Source organism: Diaphorina citri, unplaced genomic scaffold (genome assembly GCF_000475195.1).
Source record: "Diaphorina citri unplaced genomic scaffold, Diaci psyllid genome assembly version 1.1 scaffold73, whole genome shotgun sequence".
NCBI lineage: Eukaryota > Metazoa > Arthropoda > Insecta > Hemiptera > Psyllidae > Diaphorina > Diaphorina citri.
In genome coordinates this window covers 1-22,370 of record NW_007377510.1, presented here as the reverse complement: position 1 = coordinate 22,370, position 22,370 = coordinate 1, and the positions used below count along the sequence as shown (strand labels likewise).

Below are 22,370 nucleotides of genomic sequence, written 5' to 3'. Positions count from 1 at the left end.
CCCCTGTAGGTGTTCCCGAATACAATATTCCGCCGTTTGACCCTTGGTATGCTGAGGAGGTCAATCAGATACGAAGTGGATACAAGCTGAAGTTGAAGCATGTCAAGGAGGCAGGCTGGCAACAGTCAACTATTACCAAGTTCAGGTAAGCCAAATTCATTGATTGATTTGAATTTTCTTTCCTTCCTTTAGCTCCTTAACTCATCCTTGTAAGCGCTAGGCCGCGGGTTCGATTCCCGCCCGGGGCGGATTTTATCCTGATGGGATAATGTTCGTTCTTGGAACGGCTGGCTTTCTCCTATCCTGTCTTCCTTCTCTCTTCGATTTCGGGACGATAAGACCATAGCAGCTACAGTTCCCTCTGTCAAACCTCTTGAAAAAAAAATCCTTAACTCATACCAATCCAGAGTTGATCCTGACGAGATGAGTGCCCCCTTTGCCAAGAAAGTCCACACAACACTAGTCATCTATTCAATTGTTCTGCAAATCCCACCAACCTTACACCAGTAGACCTGTGAAATAATCCTATAAAAGTGGCTGAGTTCTTGAAACTATCAACGGGTTTACAATTTGGAGAATACTGCTAAATCGTCGTCACTGCAATGGCGGGCAACTAAAATTTTTACAAACAGCTCATTCATGTTTCTTCTTCCTTCTAGGGCGAACCTGGAAGCAGGCTACATCAAATTCTCACAATTCTTCCCCGAGAAATATCTGGAAGGCGAGTACATAACCGAAGCTGGAGGCATTAACAAGGGCGTGTCAAAGTGAGTTTAAACTCGATTTAAGTTTAACTCTTGGATTAAGCAATATGATTGGTTGATTTTTAAAAATTTCCCAAATTTAGCCAATCACCTTACTTAAACCGAGATCAAAACGTAAACGGAGTAGAAGCTCACTTTGTGGCCCCGGATATTAAAGGTTGAAGGAACTTCCTCTTCTGCTTCTCTTTCTTCTTCTTCTCCGCTAAAGTAAGTACCTACCTCTAGAGGTACTTATGTATTAAATTTTGTTTATCAGAGCAGTAGGTACCTCTCCCAAAATTAAGTACCTATTATAGGTAGTAGGTAAAACACTATCTTAAGGTATCATCTGTAGATAAAAATCTGTTACACTTTATTATTCTCTTCCGTCTTCCTCTTAGGTAGGCGCCTAGGTAGGTAACTATTTGTATTTTGTTACCTATGAAGTGATATTCAACTATAGCTACTGTAAGTCGGTGTGTGCCTATACTAACAAGGTATCTATAGGTACACACCTATTTCAGATTCTGAAGATGTGAGAGATAAGCTCAATGGAGCAATTGCAAATGGGTGAAAATTATAAATAAATGGTCGATTCCTATGTAAAAAGTTGGGAAAAATTCAAATTCGAGGTCAATTTCCGTTCTAATGAAAGAGTTCAAAGATGTGTGACGTCAGACTTTACGCAGTTGTTTTTTTTCGTCCGCTAGGTAGCGCCACTATGCAAGCGCGCTAGGGGAGATATATTATGTATGTTACCGATCACAGAATACCTACTATCTACCTCCTATCTGCCAGAGTAGGTACCTGCTACCTACTTACAAAAATGTACCTAATACCAGAGTGAGTACCTACCTATACCGGAGAAGGTACCCACTATCTAACAGAGAAGGTACCTATGTCTTAAGATACCACACTTACCACTCACTTGTTGACTCAATTCACAGATTAATAGGTATTCTTATTTGTTTGGACCAGAATACTATCAGGTATCACTAAATTCACAAAAAAGTACTTTTATTGAACACCCTGAATATCTTAGGTATAAGTGTATAACTCATTTTATAACTAATACGAGCTTACATAACTTACTCACAGACTGTGGACTAGGTAGGCAATCATAAAACTTTATCAATGTGTTAAAAAAAAAAAAAAAACTAGTTTTAGAGGAGTAAAAAATTCAAAACTTTAAGCTTGGGGTACCTAGCTATATTTTTTGTTGACAACTTTGTAATCCTTTCATTGAGGACAAACTTTTTAAGGTGTAGGATTATAAGCTTTAGGCTATTTAGGACGTAAAAAAACTTATCTACATTAATTAGGATAGGTTTATTAAAAAAAAGTGAAGGATTCACCTTTCCATCTCTCAAATAGAAGATATAAATAGGTACATACGAGTAGGTAGGTAGGTAGGTAGGTAGGTAGGTAGGTAGGTAGGTAGGTAGGTAGGTACCTATTTAACATTTACCTACTAGGTGTTGTACGCAAGTTAAAATTTCTTAGGATGATAGATTGAGGTATTATGGTTAAAAAAAAGTGAAGGATTCACCTTTCCATCTCTCAAATAGAAGATATAAATAGGTACATACGAGTAGGTAGGTAGGTAGGTAGGTACACGTGTTTAGATCAGACGTGAGGACAATACACTTGACTTGAAGGTGATGAGATGACAAAATATTATTCCCTAAGACATGGGGTTCGATTGTTAATATTTCCATTTGTTACTTATTGGTGTTCTTAATTTCTCATGTTGAACCAGCACCTAAATCAGAAATGTGTTGTGTCTCTTGTAGCGTTTAGCTACTTGGAAAATATTAAAAACAGGTTTTAATAGGAGGAACTGTAACAACGGAGGTGTTATCGTCCCGAAAGCAAAGAGAGACGGACAGGATAGGAGAAAGCCAGCCGTTCCAAGAAGAAACTTTGTAGGATAATCTGTTTCCAGCTTTTCCTGATAAACTTACCTAACATTTCTTCCTTCATCTTTTCATTTCTCTCATTGATCTGCTGTGGCAAAGTCTGAAAATAGATAAGAACATAACAACTGGATGAAAATAGAACAGAATACCTAGGTACCTACCTCGTTCAACCTAAAAAGTCCCCTTTCGCTGGGCATTCTGAATAAGGTCTTTTTTCTAAACCAGATCTTTTAATATGAAAAACTAAAATAATTAAGGACAAAAGAATCACATGGGCCCTTCTAAGGTCAAGTTTTACCACCGTGGATTGTTTCAGGATTGTGTTGAATCTGAGGTTGACCTGGCTATGAAGTATAGGGAATTTGTCGTTTCATCTCAATACCGAGTTGGTAAACACACTGTTATGAATATATTGACGTGTAAAAAAACATCTGGACTCAGCTTGGTAGCACCATTTTTTTCTTTAAGTTTCAAGTCTGGACTCACCTTGGTAGCAACATAGGCATCTCTATTGTTTGGATCTAGCTCTAGGATCTTCTGATAGTCGGCTAAGGCCTCGTCCAGCTTGTCAGACTGTTGATATAGTCGCGCACGCCGCTGGTAGACTTTCAAATAGGACGGATTCAGTGTGATGGCCTTGCTACATGCAAGTATGCTTTGGTCAGGTTTTTCCTAAAGGGAAAACAAGAACCCAAATTAATAAGGGATTTTAAGTAATTGTCAAATTGTTTGTGTTACAGCAAAGCCGTTTCACAACTTTTGTGGGTATCACAGCATTACTGAATTGTTCCTTTGCAATCAATTTCCATACTTCAATAATCTTTTTACACTGGTAATGCTTCCACTGGTCGCTACTTGATTAAATTAGCTTCCGAAAACAAGAACCCAAATTAATAAGGGATTTTAAGTAATTGTCAAATTATTTGTGTTACAGCAAAGCCATTTCACAACTTTTGTGGGTATCACAGCATTACTGAATTGTTCCTTTGCAATCAATTTCCATACTTCAATAATCCTTTTACACTGGTAATGCTTCCACTGGTCGCTACTTGATTAAATTAGCTTCACAATTGTCCTTGCAAGGCTGAGTGCTTAAACATGAAGGCTGGTAATTAGGGGACATTGTTAGTCCAGTGGTAACATACTTCTGCTTATCATGCATAAATGTCCCACGTTTGATGGCCACCATAAAAAAAAGTAAAAAAAAAATGGTTAGACTTGGACTCAAAGCCTCAACCTCCAGACCCAAAGTCCACCAAGGACAAATAACTTGCCAGTTTCTCTAATGTGGTTAGACTTGGACTCAAAGCCTCAACCTCCAGACCCAAAGTCCACCAAGGACAAATAACTTGCCAGTTTCTCTAATGCAGCAGATCGGTTGGCGTAGAATACTGCTCTGGACACACTACAACTTCTTGGACAAGATCTTAGTGCTTCATTGTACTTGGCCAAACTTTCTGACCACTGGTTTAGCCGAAAGAGGGCATTGCCTTCATCTTTCAAACTGATGGCAGTCTGTTCTAATTTCTGAGAACAAAATAAATAAAATAAAACATGAAAAATAAATTGTATATAAAAAACTTGTCTTTCAAACTGATGGCAGTCTGTTCTAATTTCTGAGAACAAAATAAATAAAATAAAACATGAAAAATAAATTGTATATAAAAAACTTGGATTTTTAGAAAGTTCCTGTTGGTAAGGAAGTGGCTTCATTAAATAAGGGGACAAATCCCAGCAGTGACACTGGGTCTCCAATTCCCCTGGCTAAAGAAATAGCAAAGGTAGAGTGTGAAGGGCATCTACCCATTAAATTTGTAGCCAAAACCAAGTGTCAGCCCAAAGCAATCACCCTAGTTAGGGCTTATTGAGAGGCTGACAAAAAACACCAACGCCATCTGTACACGGGAAAAGGCAAAGAAAAAAAAAAAGAAGAAGAAGATTACTGCTAAAGAAATAGCAAAGGTAGAGTGTGAAGGGCATCCGCTCATTAAATTTGTAGCCAAAACCAAATGTCAGCCCAAAGCAATCACCCTAGTTAGGGCAGATTGAGAGGCTGACAAAAAACACTAACCCCGTCTGTACACGGGAAAAGGCAAAAAAAAAAAAAAAAAAAAAAAAAAAAAAAAAAAAAAAATTTTTTTTTTTCAAAATATGAAATGTTGCGTTGCGTTGGAAGAAACGTTGCACGTGCACAGAACAACCGTTGCAACGCATGAAACTCTGGGACGAAACACACTTCTAAGAATGCTAGGAGACAGTTTGAAGCATGCTCGGGGTGTTTACTAGGTATTTCATTTTTCACTACCTTATCAGCTTTTCATAAATTACTTTGGTACTTTGTAACTTTCTTACCTTGATTTCTTCTACACTTAGATTTGTATCATCTGTTCCTTCATTATCACTAACGTCTTCACTTATACTTGGTTCAGGCTCTACTATTTCATTATCTTTGTCTCCATCACTATCAAAATCTGCTTCCGAGTTGATATCACTCAATGCTGTGTCCATTTCATTTTCTGTAGCATCTTGGGTAGTGGTTTTGATATTCAAATCTGCTTTGTTTGTAGGACTAGTTTGTTTGCTATCTTCAAATTCAATGATTTTTGGTTCTTTGTAAACAGGAGAGGCAGTGGACTTTGCTGAATTACTGAAATGAAGGAGGGAAAGTGCACAACTGCACATTGTAAATGCTAGGTCATGGTTTCAATACCTACCTGGCATAAACTTTGTTCTGAAAAGATGACAAATTTCATTTTCTGTAGCATCTTGGGTAGTGGTTTTGATATTCAAATCTGCTGTGTTTGTAGGACTAGTTTGTTCGCTATCTTCCAATTCAATGATTTTTGGTTCTTTGTAAACAGGAGAGGCAGTGGACTTTGCTGAATTACTGAAATGAGGGAGGGAAAGTGCACAACTGCACATTGTAAATGCTAGGTCATGGTTTCAATACCTACCTGGCATAAACTTTGTTCTGAAAAGATGACATTTGTTCTCAGAACACCCTGCTTTCTCCTACCCACTCCTACTTCTCTCTTCAATTTCACGAAGAGAAAACCTCTATTGATAGACATCCCTCTATCCTCTAACTAGAAAGAATGAATGAAAGAAAGAAATAAAGAAAGAAAGAAGAAGAAGAAGAAGAAAAAAAAGATTGGTGGTTGAAAAAGTCTGAGAGAATGGTTCAATATATCAACAGCTGAACTGTTTAGAGCCGCAGTCTTTAAAGTCATGATAACCATGATGTTAGTCAACCTCAGAAATGGAGACGGCACCTGAAGACCTGAAGAAGAAGATACTAACCTGACTAGTGCCTCGTCACTCAGGGAATCACTTGATACTTCTTGTCTTGAGCTATTCAACGAGATATCATTCTGAAAATCTTCTATGAGGCTGTTGACTATTTCTTCATTGCTCATATCAATTTTGCTTTTCTCTAGTTTTGACATGGCAGGCAGTTGTTGACAGCAGTTCAAACTGGATTTGTTGATTGCAAACTGTTTGATTGAACCTGAAAAAAGATGGGTTTTAAATACTATAGGTAGCTGATGGTAGCAAGTGTGGTAGTGGTAGTAATATTAGCCCGTGGGCCACATATGGCCCATGGGCTGCTAGTTGGAAACCACTGCCCTAGGACATACTAGGAATGACTCATAGGGAAAGACCTACAGGTAGGGTCCCTCTTAGGTAACAATGATCAACAGATAAGTACTTACCTAGGACAAAGGTAGGTAGGTATTACAGTAGGGGTGTTTTTCCAGACCATAACAAAGAGCAAACCTCCTGAATAAACTTACCGTGAGTTTACATAGACCAAAAGCAGAGGTGAATTTCAATACAGAACTACAGAACACAAGAGGAAATATTTTCGATTTTCCGTTTTCCCTCAGGATTTTCCTATTATCCTATTTTTCCAGTTTTCCTTGATAAAAAATTTGCTAGCTTCTCACTGATAAGTGGTTTGTTTACATACGTGAAGTTGAATATTTTTAAAGAAAAGGTTTGTTTCACACGATGCAGCGATGCACGTCTCAAGGATGCTAGAGAATAGTGGACAGAAGTCGTTACAATAAAGTGAGGCCAAAAGAGCTCAGAAATCTCAGAATATTTTTATTTTCAGTACGTTGTAACGTTGCTGAAAAGAAAGACAGGCGCTGTTTCTTTAGAAGCCAGGTACGTAAATTTGTAGGTAAGGTACTATGGTACTAAGGTAGTTCTATTACCGGATGTAGGCATAGGCGGCGATAGGGGGGGGGGGGGCTTCCCTGCTTTCTCCTACCCACTCCTACTTCTCTCTTCAATTTCACGAAGAGAAAACCTCTATTGATAGACATCCCTCTATCCTCTAACTAGAAAGAATGAATGAAAGAAAGAAATAAAGAAAGAAAGAAGAAGAAGAAGAAGAAAAAAAAGATTGGTGGTTGAAAAAGTCTGAGAGAATGGTTCAATATATCAACAGCTGAACTGTTTAGAGCCGCAGTCTCTAAAGTCATGATAGCCATGATGTTAGCCAACCTCAGAAATGGAGATGGCACCTGAAAAAGAAGATACTAACCTAACTAGTGCCTCGTCACTCAGGGAATCACTTGGTACTTCTTGTCTCGAGTTATTCAACGAGATATCATTCTGAAAATCTTCTATGAGGCTGTTGACTATTTCTTCATTGCTCATATCAATTTTGCTTTTCTCTAGTTTTGACATGGCAGGCAGTTGTTGACGGCAGTTCAAACTGGATTTGTTGATTGGAAACTGTTTGATTGAACCTGAAAAAAGATGGGTTTTAAATACTAAAGGCAGCTGATGGTAGCAAGTGTGGTAGTAATATTATCCCTGCCCTAGGACATACTAGGAAACTAGGAATGACTCATAGGGAAAGACCTACAGGTAGGGTCCCTCTTAGGTAACAATGATCAACAGATTGGGACAAAGGTAGGTATTACAGTAGGGGTGTTTTTCCAGCCCATAACAAAGAAGGAGCAAACCTCCTGAATAAACTTACTGTGAGTTTACATAGACCAAAAGCAGAGGTGAATTTCAATACAGAATTACAGGACACAAGATGATGATGTCAGCTTTTCGTTCTGTTGGAAAGTACCTAGAAAAAGGAAAATTCGTTTTATTTCCAGAAGATTTTCCTATTTTTCCAGTTTTCAAGTTTTCCTTGATAAGAAATTTGCTAGCTTCTCACTGATAAGTGGTTTGTTTACATACGTGAAGTTGAATATTTTTAAAGAAAAGGTTTGTTTCACACGATGCACTATTTTTCCAGTTTTTCTTGATAAAAAATTTGCTAGCTTCTCACTGATAAGTGGTTTGTTTACATACGTGAAGTTGAATATTTTTAAAGAAAAGGTTTGTTTCACACGATGCACGTCTCAAGGATGCTAGAGAATGGTGGACAGAAGTCGTTACAATAAAGTGAGGCCAAAAGAGCTCAGAATATTTTTACTTTCTTTTCAGTTTCAGTACGTAAGTACGTTGCTGTTTGCTGAAAAGAAAGACAGGCGCTGTTTTGTAAGAAACTATAGGTACGTAAATTTGTAGGTAAGGTACTAAGGTAGTTCTATTACCGGATGTAGGTACCTAATACCTAAATAGAGGGAAAAAGACAAGAATCATTTTTATTTTAAGGTAACAAAAATATAAAAAATAATTTATTCATTTATTTTTATTTGCGATAAATTTCTTTAGATTTTACCAACCTAGTAGGTATTTCAATAATAGGTATCTGGGAACAAAATTGTTGGTACCTCGATCCCCAAAAGTAAAAGTAAGTAGGTATGTGGGTACAGGGTACAGGTACTGTGAATATTATGTAGATCTACTATATAAGTATATACCCTTGACTCATATGATTATAGGACCGCAAATTTAGAAATACCCTCAAGTAGGTAAAAGTAGCTACCCTGATTGGTGACCTACAAGGTATAAATCGGTCCTAAAACGCCGCCAAAACCAGCGCCAAACTCGTCGCGGCCAAAACCGCCGCAAGGCCGCCAATTTGTGAGGCACCGCCCGTCAATCCCTTAGGCAGATTGAAGGAGTCCACAATATGCATTTTCCAACCCATGTTGGAATGAGTGAAACTATTGTAGTAGACCACATCGGGCCATGAGGAGTTGGGAGTGATTTCCAAGATGGTGGGCTCACCTGAACAAAAAAAAAAGTAATGTAAGTTTGGGTATAAAAAGAGGTGATAACGTGGGAGGTTTAATACCATGTTAAATTTTGCGAGACGTCCAAAGGCAACCTAGTAAAAGTGTAAATCGATTTTGGGATTTTGGCGTAAAAAAAGTACCTTGTGACATCATAAAGTTCAAAATATTAAAATATGTAGTTACTACCTATGTGCTAATTATGGAAAAAGTCTACAAAATTTACCAGTAGGTATTTTTCAAATTGATTAACATAATATTATCTTGAGATCTAGAGGTCATAGAAGAAAAAGAAATTTTTACAAGACAATCCGATTTTTAGCACTCGTGAAAACTCCATCTAAATTCTAAATAATTTATGAGATCTATACTTGGTTGCCTACCTTTCTCACAGGTGTACACTAGAGACTTGTTGAACTTCTCGAACGAAGGGAAATCATCATCCAATCTTCTGTCCACACCACGATGCTTAGCCAAACACAGTGGTCCCACTGAAACGTAGAACAGTAATTATTTATTAGGTAAGTATTAACTATCCACCTCTATGGTCCTAGAATAAGCACAACTCCTCACGATGGTTGACTGCGGTTCAGGGCGAGCCAATTGAACAAGGCTAGAGACAACCACCCCGGTGTATGGCAGGTGAAAAATGTAATCGCTTCTTTATTCAAAGCCAGGAAAAAAGTTTTTCTTGGATACTCCTTAATTCACTTAATTGGGTAGCTACCTACCAACATAAATACAAATTAAAGAAAAAGAAAAAAATCTGTCCACTCCTTACCTGCGCTAGGTCGCGGCTGCCCCCTTAGCGTATACTGCACGCCCACTAGGATGCGTATATTACTCTGTGCCGCTTCCGTCAGTTTCTCTGTCCCCCCATGCGGTATTCTATTCTACTATTGTACTCTATTCTGCAGTAGGGACATCAAGCGCGCGGCCTTGCGGGCAAATCCCCTTACCTGCGGTAGGTCGCGGCTGTCCCCGGAGCGTATACTGCACGCCCGCCAGGATGCGAATGTTACTCTGTGCCGCTTCCGTCAGTTTCTCTATCCCCCCATGCGGTATTCTATTCTATTCTACTATTGTATTCTATTCTATTCTGCAGTAGGGACATCAAGCGCGCGGCCTTGCGGGCAAATTCCCTTACCTGCGGTAGGTCGCGGCTGTCCCCGGAGCGTATACTGCACGCCCGCCAGGATGCGAATGTTACTCTGTGCCGCTTCCGTCAGTTTCTCTATCCCCCCATGCGGTTCATCCGTCACCACCAGCGGATTGTAGAACTCCGCCGAGTGTGGATTGTTACCACCGTAGACGTGGATGGCGTAGGTTATACCCCGCTGTAGAGTGACTTCCGGACTGAGATGACCGTTGATATACCAGGCTAGACCGCTCGATGGCATACCTGAAATAGAGAAGTCGAAATTGAGCAGGTCAAGTAATCTGCGTTATAGCGTAGGTTAATCATGTCGCACGGTTTCGTACGTTAAGAGGAATTCTTCTAATACCACGGAGACTTACTGTAGGGTTAGCCAACCCTCCGCAAGATATCCATGGAAAACACCTGACAAAAAAGCCACTGAAGATCGCTCAGATCTTTGAGCTTAGTTAGGAACCGATTTAACTCCATACACAAAAATCCCACTCTGAGGCTTAGGTGTTGGGGCAATTCGCCCCCAAGGGATGGGTTAAGCTTATACGAATCTACAAATGGCATCATTCATATACCTAAGATACTTACCAGTTATAGCTTCATAGCCTCTTTTGCCTCCAGTTATAGCTTACCAGTTATACCTTGATAGCCTCTTTACCAGGCTAGACCGCTCGACGGCATACCTGAAATAGAGAAGTCGAAATTGAGCAGATCAAGTAATCTGCGTTATAGCGTAGGTTAATCATGTCGCACGGTTTCGTACGTTAAGAGAAATTTGTCTAATACCACGGAGACTTACTGTAGGGTTAGCCAATCCTCCGCAAGATATCCATGGAAAACACCTAACAAAAAAGCCACTGAAGATCGCTCAGATCCTTGAGCTTAGTTAGGAACCAATACAACTCCATACACAAAAATCCCACCCTGAGGATTAGGTGTTGGGGCAATTCGCCCCCAAGGGATGGGTTAAGCTTATACGAATCTACAAATGGCATCATATACCTAAGATACTTACCAGTTATAGCTTGATAGCCTCTTTTTCCTCCAGGAGGACCAATAGTGGCAACCAATTGACGCAGAGTTCTGTCTATAAGTCTGTCCCTTTCCCAGGGCTCTCTGAAATTGGGAACAAGGGATGGGTTAAGCTTATACGAATCTACGAATAGCATCATATACCTAAGATACTTACCAGTTATAGCTTGATAGCCTCTTTTGCCTCCAGGAGGACCAATAGTGGCAACCAATTGACGCAGAGTTCTGTCTATAAGTCTGTCCCTTTCCCAGGGCTCTCTGAAATTAGGAAAAGAGAAAAACATCGGTTACTTGTTTTACACTAGGCTTTCAAACCAAATGGTTTGATTCCCAGCAGAGTCGAAGGTTTTTCAATTATGTAGATAAAAAAATGTCGTTGAGCCGGGTTCCGAGGGCCTCAAAATTTTAAGGCCAAAGTGTCGAAAAACTCAAAAAGAGTTCGCCTTCCTCATTACTTTTTTGAATAGAGGAAAGAATTTCAACTTACCTAAGGGAAAAGAGAAAAAAACATCAGTTACTTGTTTTACACTAGGCTTTCAATTTGAAATTTCGAGTGTATGGCCGCCACACGCGCCCTACATGGACGCTACGCCACTGCTTTCAAACCAAAGGGTTTGATTCCCAGCAGAGTCAAAGGTTTTTCAATTATGTAGATAAAAAAATGTCGTTGAGCCGTGTTCCGAGGGCCTCTAACTTTTAAGGCCAAAGTGTCGAAAAACTCAAAAAGAGTTCGCCTTCCTCATTACTTTTTTGAATAGAGGAAAGAATTTCAACTTACCTAATAGGGGACACAATAATTAAGGAAGGTCTTTTGATTTAACATTATGTATTATGTTATTACACCTATAAAATACACAAGACCTTGTTTAGACTGCTGGGGTAAAGGTTAGTCTCATTCGAGCCGGATAAATAAGGTAGGTATATTCTATTCTATTACAGATAAACGGTACCCACTTACCTAATAGGGGACACGTTGCTGATAAACGGCACCCACTTACCTGATAGGGGACACATTGCTGATAAACGGCACCCACTTACCTAATAGGGGACACGTTGCTGATAAACGGCACCCACTTACCTAATAGGGGACACATTGCTGATAAACGGTACCCACTTACTTAACAGGGGACACATCGCTGATAAACGGCACCCACTCACCTAATAGGGGACACGTTGCTGATAAACGGTACCCACTTACCTAATAGGGGACACATTGCTGATAAACGGTACCCACTTACCTAATAGGGGACACGTTGCTGATAAACGGCACCCACTTACCAAATAGGGGAAACGTTGCTGATAAAAGGTACCCACTTACCTAATAGGGGACACGTTGCTGATAAACGGTACCCACTTACCTAATAGGGGACGGACACATTGCTGATAAACGGTACCCACTTACCTAATAGGGGACACATCGCTGATAAACGGCACCCACTTACCTAATAGGGGACACATCGCTGATAAACGGCACCCACTTACCTGATAGGGGACGGACACATTGCACGGACACATTGCTGATAAACGGTACCCACTTACCTGATAGGGGACACGTTGCTGATAAAGGGTACGCAGGTCTGCACCGGGGTCTTGGCGTTGAACAGCCGGGAAAGGTTAGTTTATTAAGCCGGAAAGGGTGAGTCTAAGCCGGAGTTCAAGTACAATTTAACCGGGAAAGGTAAGTTTATGAAGTCGTTAAAGGTATGTTTCTCAATCAGGGAGTTCAGGTACAATGGAGCCGGGAAAGGTAAGTTCATTAAGCCGTGAACGGTATGTTTCTCAATCAGGAAGTTTACGTACAATGGAGCTGGGAAATATGAGTTATTAAGCCGGGAAAGGTGATTTTCTTGACGTATAATGGAGTCGGGAGAGGTTAATTTAAACCGGGAGTTTACGTACAACGGAGCCGGGAAAGGAGAGTTGCTTAAGCCGTGAGTTCCCGTGTAATAGAGCCGAGAAAGGTAAATTTCTCAAGACGGAAATTTCTTAAGATCTTAATCGTACAACAAGGCCGAGAAGGAATTTCTCAAACCGGGAGTACACATACACTCGAGCCGGGAAAGGTGTTTTTAAGCCGGGAATTCACGTACAGTGGAGCCAGGAAAGATTAAATTCGATCGAGACACCGGAACGTAGAAATTTATTTATTTTTCTCCATTGTTTTCAGACACGTATTTCTGGGTGGGTGTCGGACCTCAGCCATCATCCAAAGGATTCAAAGTACCCGATGAATATGGATAGTAAGTATGTCTGCGTCGTAGCATGTCCGTCCCCGTAGTATGTCCCTCAGCAGTAAATTTATTTATTTTTCTCCATTGTTTTCAGACACGTATTTCTGGGTGGGTGTCGGGCCTCAACCATCGTCCAAAGGATTCAAAGTACCCGATGAATATGGATAGTAAGTATGTCTGCGTCGTAGCATGTCCGTCCCCGTAGTATGTCCCTCAGCAGATGGGCGATAAGAAACACAATACTTCCCATTTAGATGCTGGGTCAACACGAGAACACCAGAAAGTTACTTTCTGGTGACTTTCCGTTGAAATATTTGCGTTCGAAATTTGAGTGTAAATTTTTCGTTAACTCTGGGAAGAGAACCTTTTGCATAGTAAGCAATCAGGTTTCCACTGGGCTAACCCTACTTTTTATTTTTTCCTGCTTTTCCTTCTTCTTCTTCCTCATTTTCTGCTTTCTCACTCTTAGAAGAGAAAAAGTTTGTATTTGAATACCATCGTCCAAAGGGTTCAAAGTACCCGATGAATATGGATAGTAAGTATGTCTGCGTCGTAGCATGTCCATCTAGTGACTTTCTAGTGACTTTCCGTTGAAATATTTGCGTTCGAAATTTGAGTGTAAATTTTTCGTTGACTCTGGGAAGAGAACCTTTTGCATGGTAAGCAATCAGGTTTCCACTGGGCTAACCCTACTTTTTATTTTTTCCTGCTTTTCCTTCTTCTTCTTCTTCTTCCTCATTTTCTGCTTTCTCACTCTTAGAAGAGAAAAAGTTTGTATTTGAATTTTATTTTCCAGTCTGGATCCTCTTCGCATCTACTCGAATGAGACCATTCAGTTGGAGTTACCCGGAGACCTGACCATATTTGATATTGATTGGCTGAGTATTTACGATGTAGAAACGGGGGAGAACTTTGGAAGTGTCATCATACCCGACTCTCCGAATGTACCGCCTTCCCTGTCCAAAACATTGGTAAGTTACCTATACTTACCATCTGTTAAGTTAAGGCTACCACCTGTTTATTTGATATTGATTGGCTGAGTATTGACGATGTAGAAACGGTGGAGAACTTTGGAAGTGTCATCATACCCGACTCTCCCAATGTACCACCTTCCCTGTCCAAAACATTGGTAAGTTACTTATACTTACCATCTGTTAAGTTAAGGTTACCACCTATTTATTTGATATTGATTGGCTGAGTATTTACGATGTAGAAACGGGGGAGAACTTTGGAAGTGTCATCATACCCGACTCTCCCAATGTACCACCTTCCCTGTCCAAAACATTGGTAAGTAAGTTAGCGATATTGGTAATTGATGAATAAATAATGAATACAAGATCGAAGCACATTTGAGTAGGCCAGTTCCAAAAGGGGTAATCTTCAACGCAGCAGGCGAAATTTTCATAGTTCAAAGAGTCGTGGCGGAATCTAATATCGTGACGTTTCGCTGAAATTAGAGTGCAAATACTTACAAGGTACAAGAGTTCTCCTATAGGTGATAACATTGAGTCCATTCTCACGTACTGCTGTGTGTATTTGATTGTTATCAATACCTCCTACCAGAGCATCCTTACATACGCCCTTGTATTGACCTAGCACTTTGATGCACTGTAAAAATAGAGAAGGGATAATGTAGATAGGTGGCGTAGATGGTTTTTTTATAGGTTTCCGTGTAGATAGGTTTTTGTATGGTTTTTGTGTGGATAGGTTTTTGGAATACACAAAATTATATCAATAAAGAGGTACTTAATCAGGGAGTATACCAGCCTGAATTGGCATTGCTAAAGAAATAGCAAAGGTTGAGAGCGAAGGGCATCCGCTCGTAAAATTTGTAGCCAAAACCGAATGTCAGCCCAAAGCAATCACTGATTGAGAGGCTGACGAAAAACGCCGACCCCGTCTGTACACGGGAAGGGACGAAGAAAAAGAAGAAGAAGAAGAAGAAGAAGAAGAAGAAGAAGAAGAAGAAGAAGAAGAAGAAACAAGGTTTTATTGTAAACATTAGGTACCCATGAAATAAATAAGACCTTCTTTAGACTGCGGGGGTTAAGTTTCAAGTCCTATCCAAGTAGGATAAACAAGGTATATTCTATTCTATTCTAGTCTGATCTTACCGGAGATCTGGCTGTAATATTGTAGTCCAAGGCAAAACCTCTGTACCCATCCATGTAGGCTATTGCCACATCTGCTCCCAACATTTCTGCTTTCTCTCGAGATCCACTCAGACCGAACGCAATGTACGACTGTTCATCTGGGAAACAAAAGGAAAAATGTTCGCAACTAGATTTTTTTTATCCAGTAGGTATGCACTTTTCCAAGCTATTTTTATTTGGATGCTATTTTTGGTCACCAGGGAATCGAACCCAAGACCTTCCAGTGGCTACTTACCAACTTGACCGGCAAGTTGTATCGTGATGGCGGGGCCGAATATCTCCCAGCTTACTTGTAAATGTCGGTGTAGCTGCAGACAATGGGGTAGGGCACTCTTGTAATCCTGAAAGACAAGAAGACCGGGGAAATCTTTAGTAACCACGACGATCTGCTGGAACTAAAACCACCACCCTTACCCCAATAGACCTCTGGGAGAACCCAATGCAAGCTGCCACCAGGTGTCACCCTCCTTGATCTCATTCTTTTCTCTCCTCCTCCAGGTATCTTCATAAAGAACATCAAAGCCAAGTGGTTGCCAGATCAACCGGATTTCACGCTGAACGATATAACACTCGATGTGAAACCTGGCAACCTTGTAGCCGTCATTGGACCTGTGGGCTCTGGGAAGGTGAGGATAATATATTTTGGACACCCTTCAATTTTATTACAGCTCGCTCTTGCTTGTACACTGGCGCAATGCTCAGCCAATCAATTTCAGCGAAACGTCACGATATTAGATTCCGCCACGACTCTTTGAACTATGAAAATTTCGCCTGCTGCCTTGAAGTTTACCCCTTTTGGAACTGGCCTACTCAAATGTGCTTCGATCTTGTATTCATTATTTATTTTTATCAATTACCATTGTCGCTAACTTACCAATGTTTTGGACAGGGAAGGTGGTACATTGGGAGAGTCGGGTATGATGACACTTCCAAAGTTCTCCCCCGTTTCTACATCGTAAATATCTACTCAGACAATCAGTATCAAATAAACAGGTGGTAACCTTAACTTAACAGATGGTAAGTATAAGTAACTTACCAATGTTTTGGACAGGGAAGGTGGTACATTGGGAGAGTCGGGTATGATGACACTTCAAAAGTTCTCCCCCGTTTCTACATCGTAAATACTCAGCCAATCAATATCAAATATGGTCAGATCTCCGGGTAACTCCAACTGAATGGTCTCATTCGAGTAGATGCGAAGAGGATCCAGACTGGAAAATAAAATTCAAATAGGTACAAACTTTTTCTCTTCTAAGAGTGAGAAAGCAGAAAATGAGGAAGAAGAAGGAAAAGCAGGAAAAAATAAAAAGTAGGGTTAGCCCAGTGGAAACCTGATTGCTTACCATGCAAAAGGTTCTCTTCCTTGAGAGTCAACGAAAAATTTACACTCAAATTTCGAACGCAAATATTTCAACGGAAAGTCACCAGAAAGTAACTTTCTGGTGTTCTCGTGTTGACCCAGCATCTAAATGGGAAGTATTGTGTCTCTTCTCGTCCATCTGCTGAGGGACATACTACGGGGACGGACATGCTACGACGCAGACATACTTACTATCCATATTCATCGGGTACTTTGAATCCTTTGGACGATGGTTGAGGTCCGACACCCACCCAGAAATACGTGTCTGAAAACAATGGAGAAAAATAAATAAATTTCTACGTTCCGGTGTCTCGATCGAATTTAATCTTTCCTGGCTCCACTGTACGTGAATTCCCGGCTTAAAAACACCTTTCCCGGCTCGAGTGTATGTGTACTCCCGGTTTGAGAAATTCCTTCTCGGCCTTGTTGTACGATTAAGATCTTAAGAAATTTCCGTCTTGAGAAATTTACCTTTCTCGGCTCTATTACACGGGAACTCACGGCTTAAGCAACTCTCCTTTCCCGGCTCCGTTGTACGTAAACTCCCGGTTTAAATTAACCTCTCCCGACTCCATTATACGTCAAGAAAATCACCTTTCCCGGCTTAATAACTCATATTTCCCAGCTCCATTGTACGTAAACTTCCTGATTGAGAAACATACCGTTCACGGCTTAATGAACTTACCTTTCCCGGCTCCATTGTACCTGAACTCCCTGATTGAGAAACATACCTTTAACGACTTCATAAACTTACCTTTCCCGGTTAAATTGTACTTAAACTCCGGCTTAGACTCACCCTTCCCGGCTTAATAAACTAACCTTTCCCGGCCCCATTGTACGTAAACTCGGGAATGATAATGGTCTTGGCGTCAATGAGCTCAACTGAGCCAGAGCTCACACCATGGGATCGACGACTGAGCTGAGTAATAATCTGCCGAGCCGGGGGCTCGAACTCTTCGGGAATGTACACGTCTCCGAATGTGTTCTAGGAACGAGAAAATAGTTTATTCAAATTAAATTGATCCACAGAGAAAGGAAAACCTAGACTGAGAAAGAAAATGAAGTCAGACTTTTTAGAAGCAAAGTGACTGAAAAAATGGTACCTATACCTAATGAAATAGAAGAAATGGAAACTTTACGAACAAACTGAAGAAGATACAGAGCACCGAAATATGTAGAGGGTTGCTCGTAACGAGGCTAAATACCAACAGTGCCTAAGTAAAATCATAATAATGGTGCTTACATATTTATACTGCTCACATAAATGTACCTTTACTCCAGCAGTACGCTACTACTATTATTGTAGTCCCATTCTCATAATATTACCTATATTGAGGATAAATTCCATACCTCGGCTGGGATTGAACCCACGCCCTCCTGTTTACCAGGCGAGCCTCTGGACTACTACACCACCGAGGCAGGTCAAAGAAGGTAATCAAGGAAGATGAAAAATGGAATTCAGGGGAAAAGTAGGTATGTACTTGAGCATAAGCATCGTCAAGTGTGGTGACTCTTTGGATGAGTGGCTAACTTGGCCTCCTGAGTACACTAAAGACTGAGGTAGTTCAGTCGCCAAAAGTGTTAGAAACTTACGTGTTTGGTGAGGTCGTAGACGGCAAACCATTTGATTTCAGTGATCTTCTTGTTATCGGGCAGTGTGATTGTAAAGTCTTTGTTGAGATTAAGCATCGTCAAGTGTGGTGTCTCTTTGGACGAGTGGTTAACTTGGCCTCCTGAGTACACTAAAGACTGAGGTAGTTCAGTTGCCAAAAGTGTTAGAAACTTACATGTTTGGTGAGGTCGTAGACGGCAAACCATTTGATTTCAGTGATCTTCTTGTTATCGGGCAGTGTGATTGTAAAGTCTTTGTTGAGATATCTGTGGAGAACGTTGGTTCTGAAAGGAAAACAAAACGTAGGTTAGGAGTTTCGATGGATAAATATTTAACTTAATAAATATTTTAAGCAGGAATTCGCAGACGGTCGATGGTAAAGAGGGTAAAAATTTAGGTGCATAGGTATGTGGTGCATTTAGGTGCATAGGTATGTGGTGCATTTAGGTGCATAGGTATGTGGTGCATTTAGGTGCATATGTATGTGGTGCATTCAGGTGCATAGGTATGTGGTGCATTTAGGTGCATAGGTGTGGTGCATTTAGGTGCATATGTATGTGGTGCATTTAGGTGCATATGTATGTGATGCATTTAGGTGCATAATTATGTGTTTCAGAGATGTATTAAATAATTCTGTCAATGTTAAATTTTCATTCAGGTTTTACTCGAGGATGGCTGTGGTTTACCTAGTGTCATGGCAGTTGGACCCACTAGTTGTAAGAAGATTAGAAAGTTGACAGCGGATCTTGAAATGGTGGCAGATACGTTCGATAAATAAGTGTAAATAAAAAGGATTGATATTTGGCGACGAAAAAAGACTGTGGAAAAGAAATAAAAATCGACCATATAAAAATTACCATATGTACATGGAATTTGATCTTTTGTAACTGACTGACTGAATGACTGACCGACTCACTGACTGAAAAAAAGTTCAATTTTTGGACACTTTTAAATGATCCACCATTACATGGGGAGTATTTTAAGATAGCAAATTTTCGACCAAAAATTGGCCGCCGTAGGCGGCTCAGGACTTACATTTTTTTAATACGTATTCCGCAAATGTAATAGAAAGTCGTGTGATGTTCACACCATTTTTTTTTTTTTTTTACTTTCTATTACTGAAGTACCTCAATTAATGACTAACTGTGGGTTTCACCAACTTACTTTTTACCCCCTAACAGCCTGTTAGCTAAGCAGTCCTGTTAAGCCTATACAAATCAAATGAAGCTTAACAGGTCCTCTAAGGGCTGAAAAAATGTTGGCGTTGGCCAAAATCCAAGTAATAAAAATTTAATTTTGGTTTTTGGACAAAAAATGTTTATATCACACGAATTCTATAAATATTTTAATGATAATTTGTAATTTGTAAGACTATGCACAGAAGACATCGAATAAATTCAGTATCACTCAGAAATGTATAATAATTAATAACAAAAAAAAGTTGAGATTAAAATTAATGCCTAGCTAACTCCATTTAACTTTTAATTTAACTCCATGGGATTGGCTTACGGCCGGGTTCACAATCTGGTTTAACTCTGCAACCTGGTTGGTTGATTTCCAGATTTTCAATCAATCAGATTGCTTGAAGAGTTAAACCGAGTTTTAACTTTCATTGTTTGCCAGCCTAGTAAGCTTAACTAAGCGAACTAGGCTGGCAACACGGGAATGGAGGAGTTGCAAGTGGGTAAAAATTGATGCAACCTGGTAGATTCTATACAAAGAAAATCATTGACCGAACGATAGTGAGGTCTATATTTTACCTCGATATTGTATTGTTTTGTGTAAAGCTCATAGTAAAAGAGATCAATGTGATTTCTCAATTTCTTTAGCCTTAAGTTACCACAAAGCAATAATGTACCTAGGTAGGTAGGTAGCTAGGTAGGTACCTTAATACATATGATAAGGGATTTAAAAATTATAATAAGGTACCTATATTAAAAAAGTGACCACAAGGGTTGATATTTGTAGGTAAAAGAGGCAAAACTATTTTTTCTTTTTTTTTTTTTAACTTACCCCATAGTAAAATCCAAACAATATTGTAGCTTAGAACATGTTGATTCATTTCAATCTCATGGACCCAAACCTCTCCAAATTGATCCAAACGAAAGCAATAGTATCACGAATTATTAAAATTATTTTACTTAACAACAAATTATACAAAGAAGAGTTCACAGAACATTTAAATCAGTATTTTTAAATAGATCATTTTTCACGCAACCTGATTACAAACATAATAGAAAACAAAATCAAAGAATATTTTAATAAATGAGACAACAATAAAAAAGTTGATTAAAAAAAAAAATAAATAAAATCAATGAATCAACTCAGTTAACATCTGGTCTAAAAAGTCTAAACTTAGCTCAAAAACTCACACGTCTCAAAGTTTACGCGATCACTTTCGCTCCTAATTGCAAGAAACTGGAGCTGAGAAAATAAATAAAATTGTATCACAGAAGGAAAAAATAATAATAAAGAGTAAAAATAAATAAATAAAGCTAGTTGCTAGTAATATTAACAGGATCTTATGGCTCAAGGTATTGCATACGTAACACAGAAATTGCCTGGACACAGAAATTACCTAGCGATCTCTATCGGAGATACGTGAGAATTAGAGATATAGAGAGAGAATTAGAGATACCTGAGAGAATTAGAGATATACCTAAAGAGAGTTTGCTTTAGCCGAGGCTAATCGAAAGTGCTTTGACTCGAAGAGAGAGAGATAGTTCTGGGTTTCTGAGCAAAGAACCATGGAGGAATGACTAGAGGTAAAATCAGGGGCGTAGGGTGATTGTAATACTTGACATGTGATATTACACCAGTAAACGATCTCGCAAAGACGTAAACGATAAAATGAAAGGAACATCGAAAAAACATGAGCGTTTACCCTCTCTCCTTTTGAGTTTTTTTCATGGCCATTTTTAAAAAGTTAAGCCTGCTATAAAAAAAAAAAAAAAAACATTAGAAGAGAATCAAATGTATTATTATTATGTTAAGGCGGTCTCTTCCTGATCCCTAATGTGCCGCGTCCATTTTAGTTTAGGACTATTGCACTGAGAACAATGATCAACAGATAAGTACCGAGGACAAAGGTAGGTATTACAGTAGGGGTGTTTTTCCAGCCCATAACAAAGAAAGAGCAAACCTCCTGAATAAACTTACCGTGAGTTTACATAGACCAAAAGCAGAGGTGAATTTCAACACAGAACTACAGAACACAAGAGGAAAGATTTTCGATTTTCCCTCAGGAAATCAGGAATACCTACTCATGTTCTATTACCGGATGTAGGTACCTAATACCTAAATAGAGGGAAAAAGACAAGAATCATTTTTATTTTAAGGTAACAAAAATATAAAAATAATTTATTCATTTATTTTTATTTGCGATAAATTTCTTTAGATTTTACCAACCTAGTATTTCAATAATATCTGAACAAAATTGTTGGTACCTCGATCCCCAAAAGTAAAAGTAAGTATGTGGGTTGGGTACAGGTAATGTGAATATTATGTAAGTAGGTCTGCATTATACTCTTGACTCATATGATTATAGGACCGCAAATTTAAAAATACTCTCAGGAAGTAGGTAAAAGTAGCTACCCAGATTGGTGACCTATAGAATTGGGTATCATATCAAATATCGAACAAGGTAAATCGGTCCTAAAACGCCGCCAAAACCAGCGCCAAACTCGTCGCGGCCAAAACCGGCGCAAGGGCGCCAATTTGTGAGGCGCCGCCCGTCAATCCCTTAGGCAGATTGAAGGAGTCCACAATATGCATCTTCCAACCCATGTTGGAATGAGTGAAACTATTGTAGTAAACAACATCGGGCCATGAGGAGTTGGGAGTGATTTCCAAGATGGTGGGCTCACCTGAAAAAAAAAGTAATGTAAGTTTGGGTATAAAAAGAGGTGATAACGTGGGAGGTGTAATACCATGTTAAATCTTGCGAGACGTCCAAAGGCAACCTAGTAAAAGTGTAAATCGATTTTGGGATTTTGGCGTAAAAAAAGTACCTTGTGAC

At 39.5% G+C, this 22,370-nt stretch overlaps 3 protein-coding genes and 1 long non-coding RNA gene across 6 annotated transcripts in view; 2 read left to right on the top strand and 2 right to left on the bottom strand.

Annotated features, from left to right (window-relative positions):
• Positions 1 to 771, top strand: part of LOC103521019 — a 10,733-nt gene extending 9,962 nt beyond the window's left edge. Inside the window, exons 4-5 of the mRNA XM_008486126.3 lie at positions 10 to 145; positions 660 to 771. Coding sequence (XP_008484348.1) covers positions 10 to 145; positions 660 to 771 — 248 coding nt within the window. The remainder of the gene's footprint in view (positions 1 to 9; positions 146 to 659) is intronic.
• Positions 772 to 2,585: 1,814 nt separating this feature from the next.
• On the bottom strand, positions 2,586 to 21,634 carry LOC103521009 (tetratricopeptide repeat protein 1). 3 transcript variants are annotated; one of them, XM_026831892.1, is made up of 6 exons: positions 21,512 to 21,634; positions 7,215 to 7,422; positions 5,015 to 5,309; positions 4,016 to 4,189; positions 3,149 to 3,334; positions 2,586 to 2,762 (listed from the first exon to the last, which is right to left on the bottom strand). In XM_026831892.1, the coding sequence occupies exons 2-6, from the start codon at positions 7,358 to 7,360 to the stop codon at positions 2,601 to 2,603; spliced, it is 963 nt and encodes a 320-aa protein (XP_026687693.1). In that variant the 5' UTR covers positions 7,361 to 7,422; positions 21,512 to 21,634; the 3' UTR covers positions 2,586 to 2,600. The 3 variants fall into 3 exon arrangements, with proteins under 3 accessions (XP_026687693.1, XP_026687698.1, XP_026687696.1); XM_026831897.1 differs by lacking the exon at positions 21,512 to 21,634 and adding an exon at positions 7,659 to 7,817; XM_026831895.1 differs by lacking the exons at positions 7,215 to 7,422; positions 21,512 to 21,634 and adding exons at positions 5,963 to 6,170; positions 6,457 to 6,600.
• LOC103521001 (protein Skeletor, isoforms B/C) lies at positions 8,365 to 20,921 on the bottom strand. The gene is given in 13 exon segments (XM_026831887.1): positions 8,365 to 8,809; positions 9,198 to 9,305; positions 9,962 to 10,216; positions 11,154 to 11,254; positions 12,536 to 12,607; positions 14,669 to 14,835; positions 15,342 to 15,478; positions 15,616 to 15,721; positions 16,417 to 16,591; positions 16,933 to 17,005; positions 17,560 to 17,725; positions 18,528 to 18,636; positions 20,366 to 20,921. Coding segments are annotated over 13 exon segments (1,686 nt in total). The 5' UTR covers positions 20,371 to 20,921; the 3' UTR covers positions 8,365 to 8,597.
• Positions 12,718 to 14,346, top strand: LOC113472236. The gene is made up of 3 exons (XR_003394645.1): positions 12,718 to 12,743; positions 13,322 to 13,394; positions 14,024 to 14,346. It is a non-coding gene; the product is annotated as an uncharacterized LOC113472236 (long non-coding RNA).
• Positions 21,635 to 22,370: the final 736 nt, after the last annotated feature.

Bases quoted from the DNA above. Each gene is read 5' to 3' on its own strand.
- LOC103521009 (XM_026831892.1), bottom strand. From the start codon at position 7,360: ATGTCAAAACTAGAGAAAAGCAAAATTGATATGAGCAATGAAGAAATA. The intron at 5,310-7,214 runs GTTAGTATCTTC...CCTTCATTTCAG, and splicing joins AGTGACGAGGCACTAGTTAG to TAATTCAGCAAAGTCCACTG. The intron at 4,190-5,014 runs GTAAGAAAGTTA...TTTTGTTCTCAG, and splicing joins TAAGTGTAGAAGAAATCAAG to AAATTAGAACAGACTGCCAT.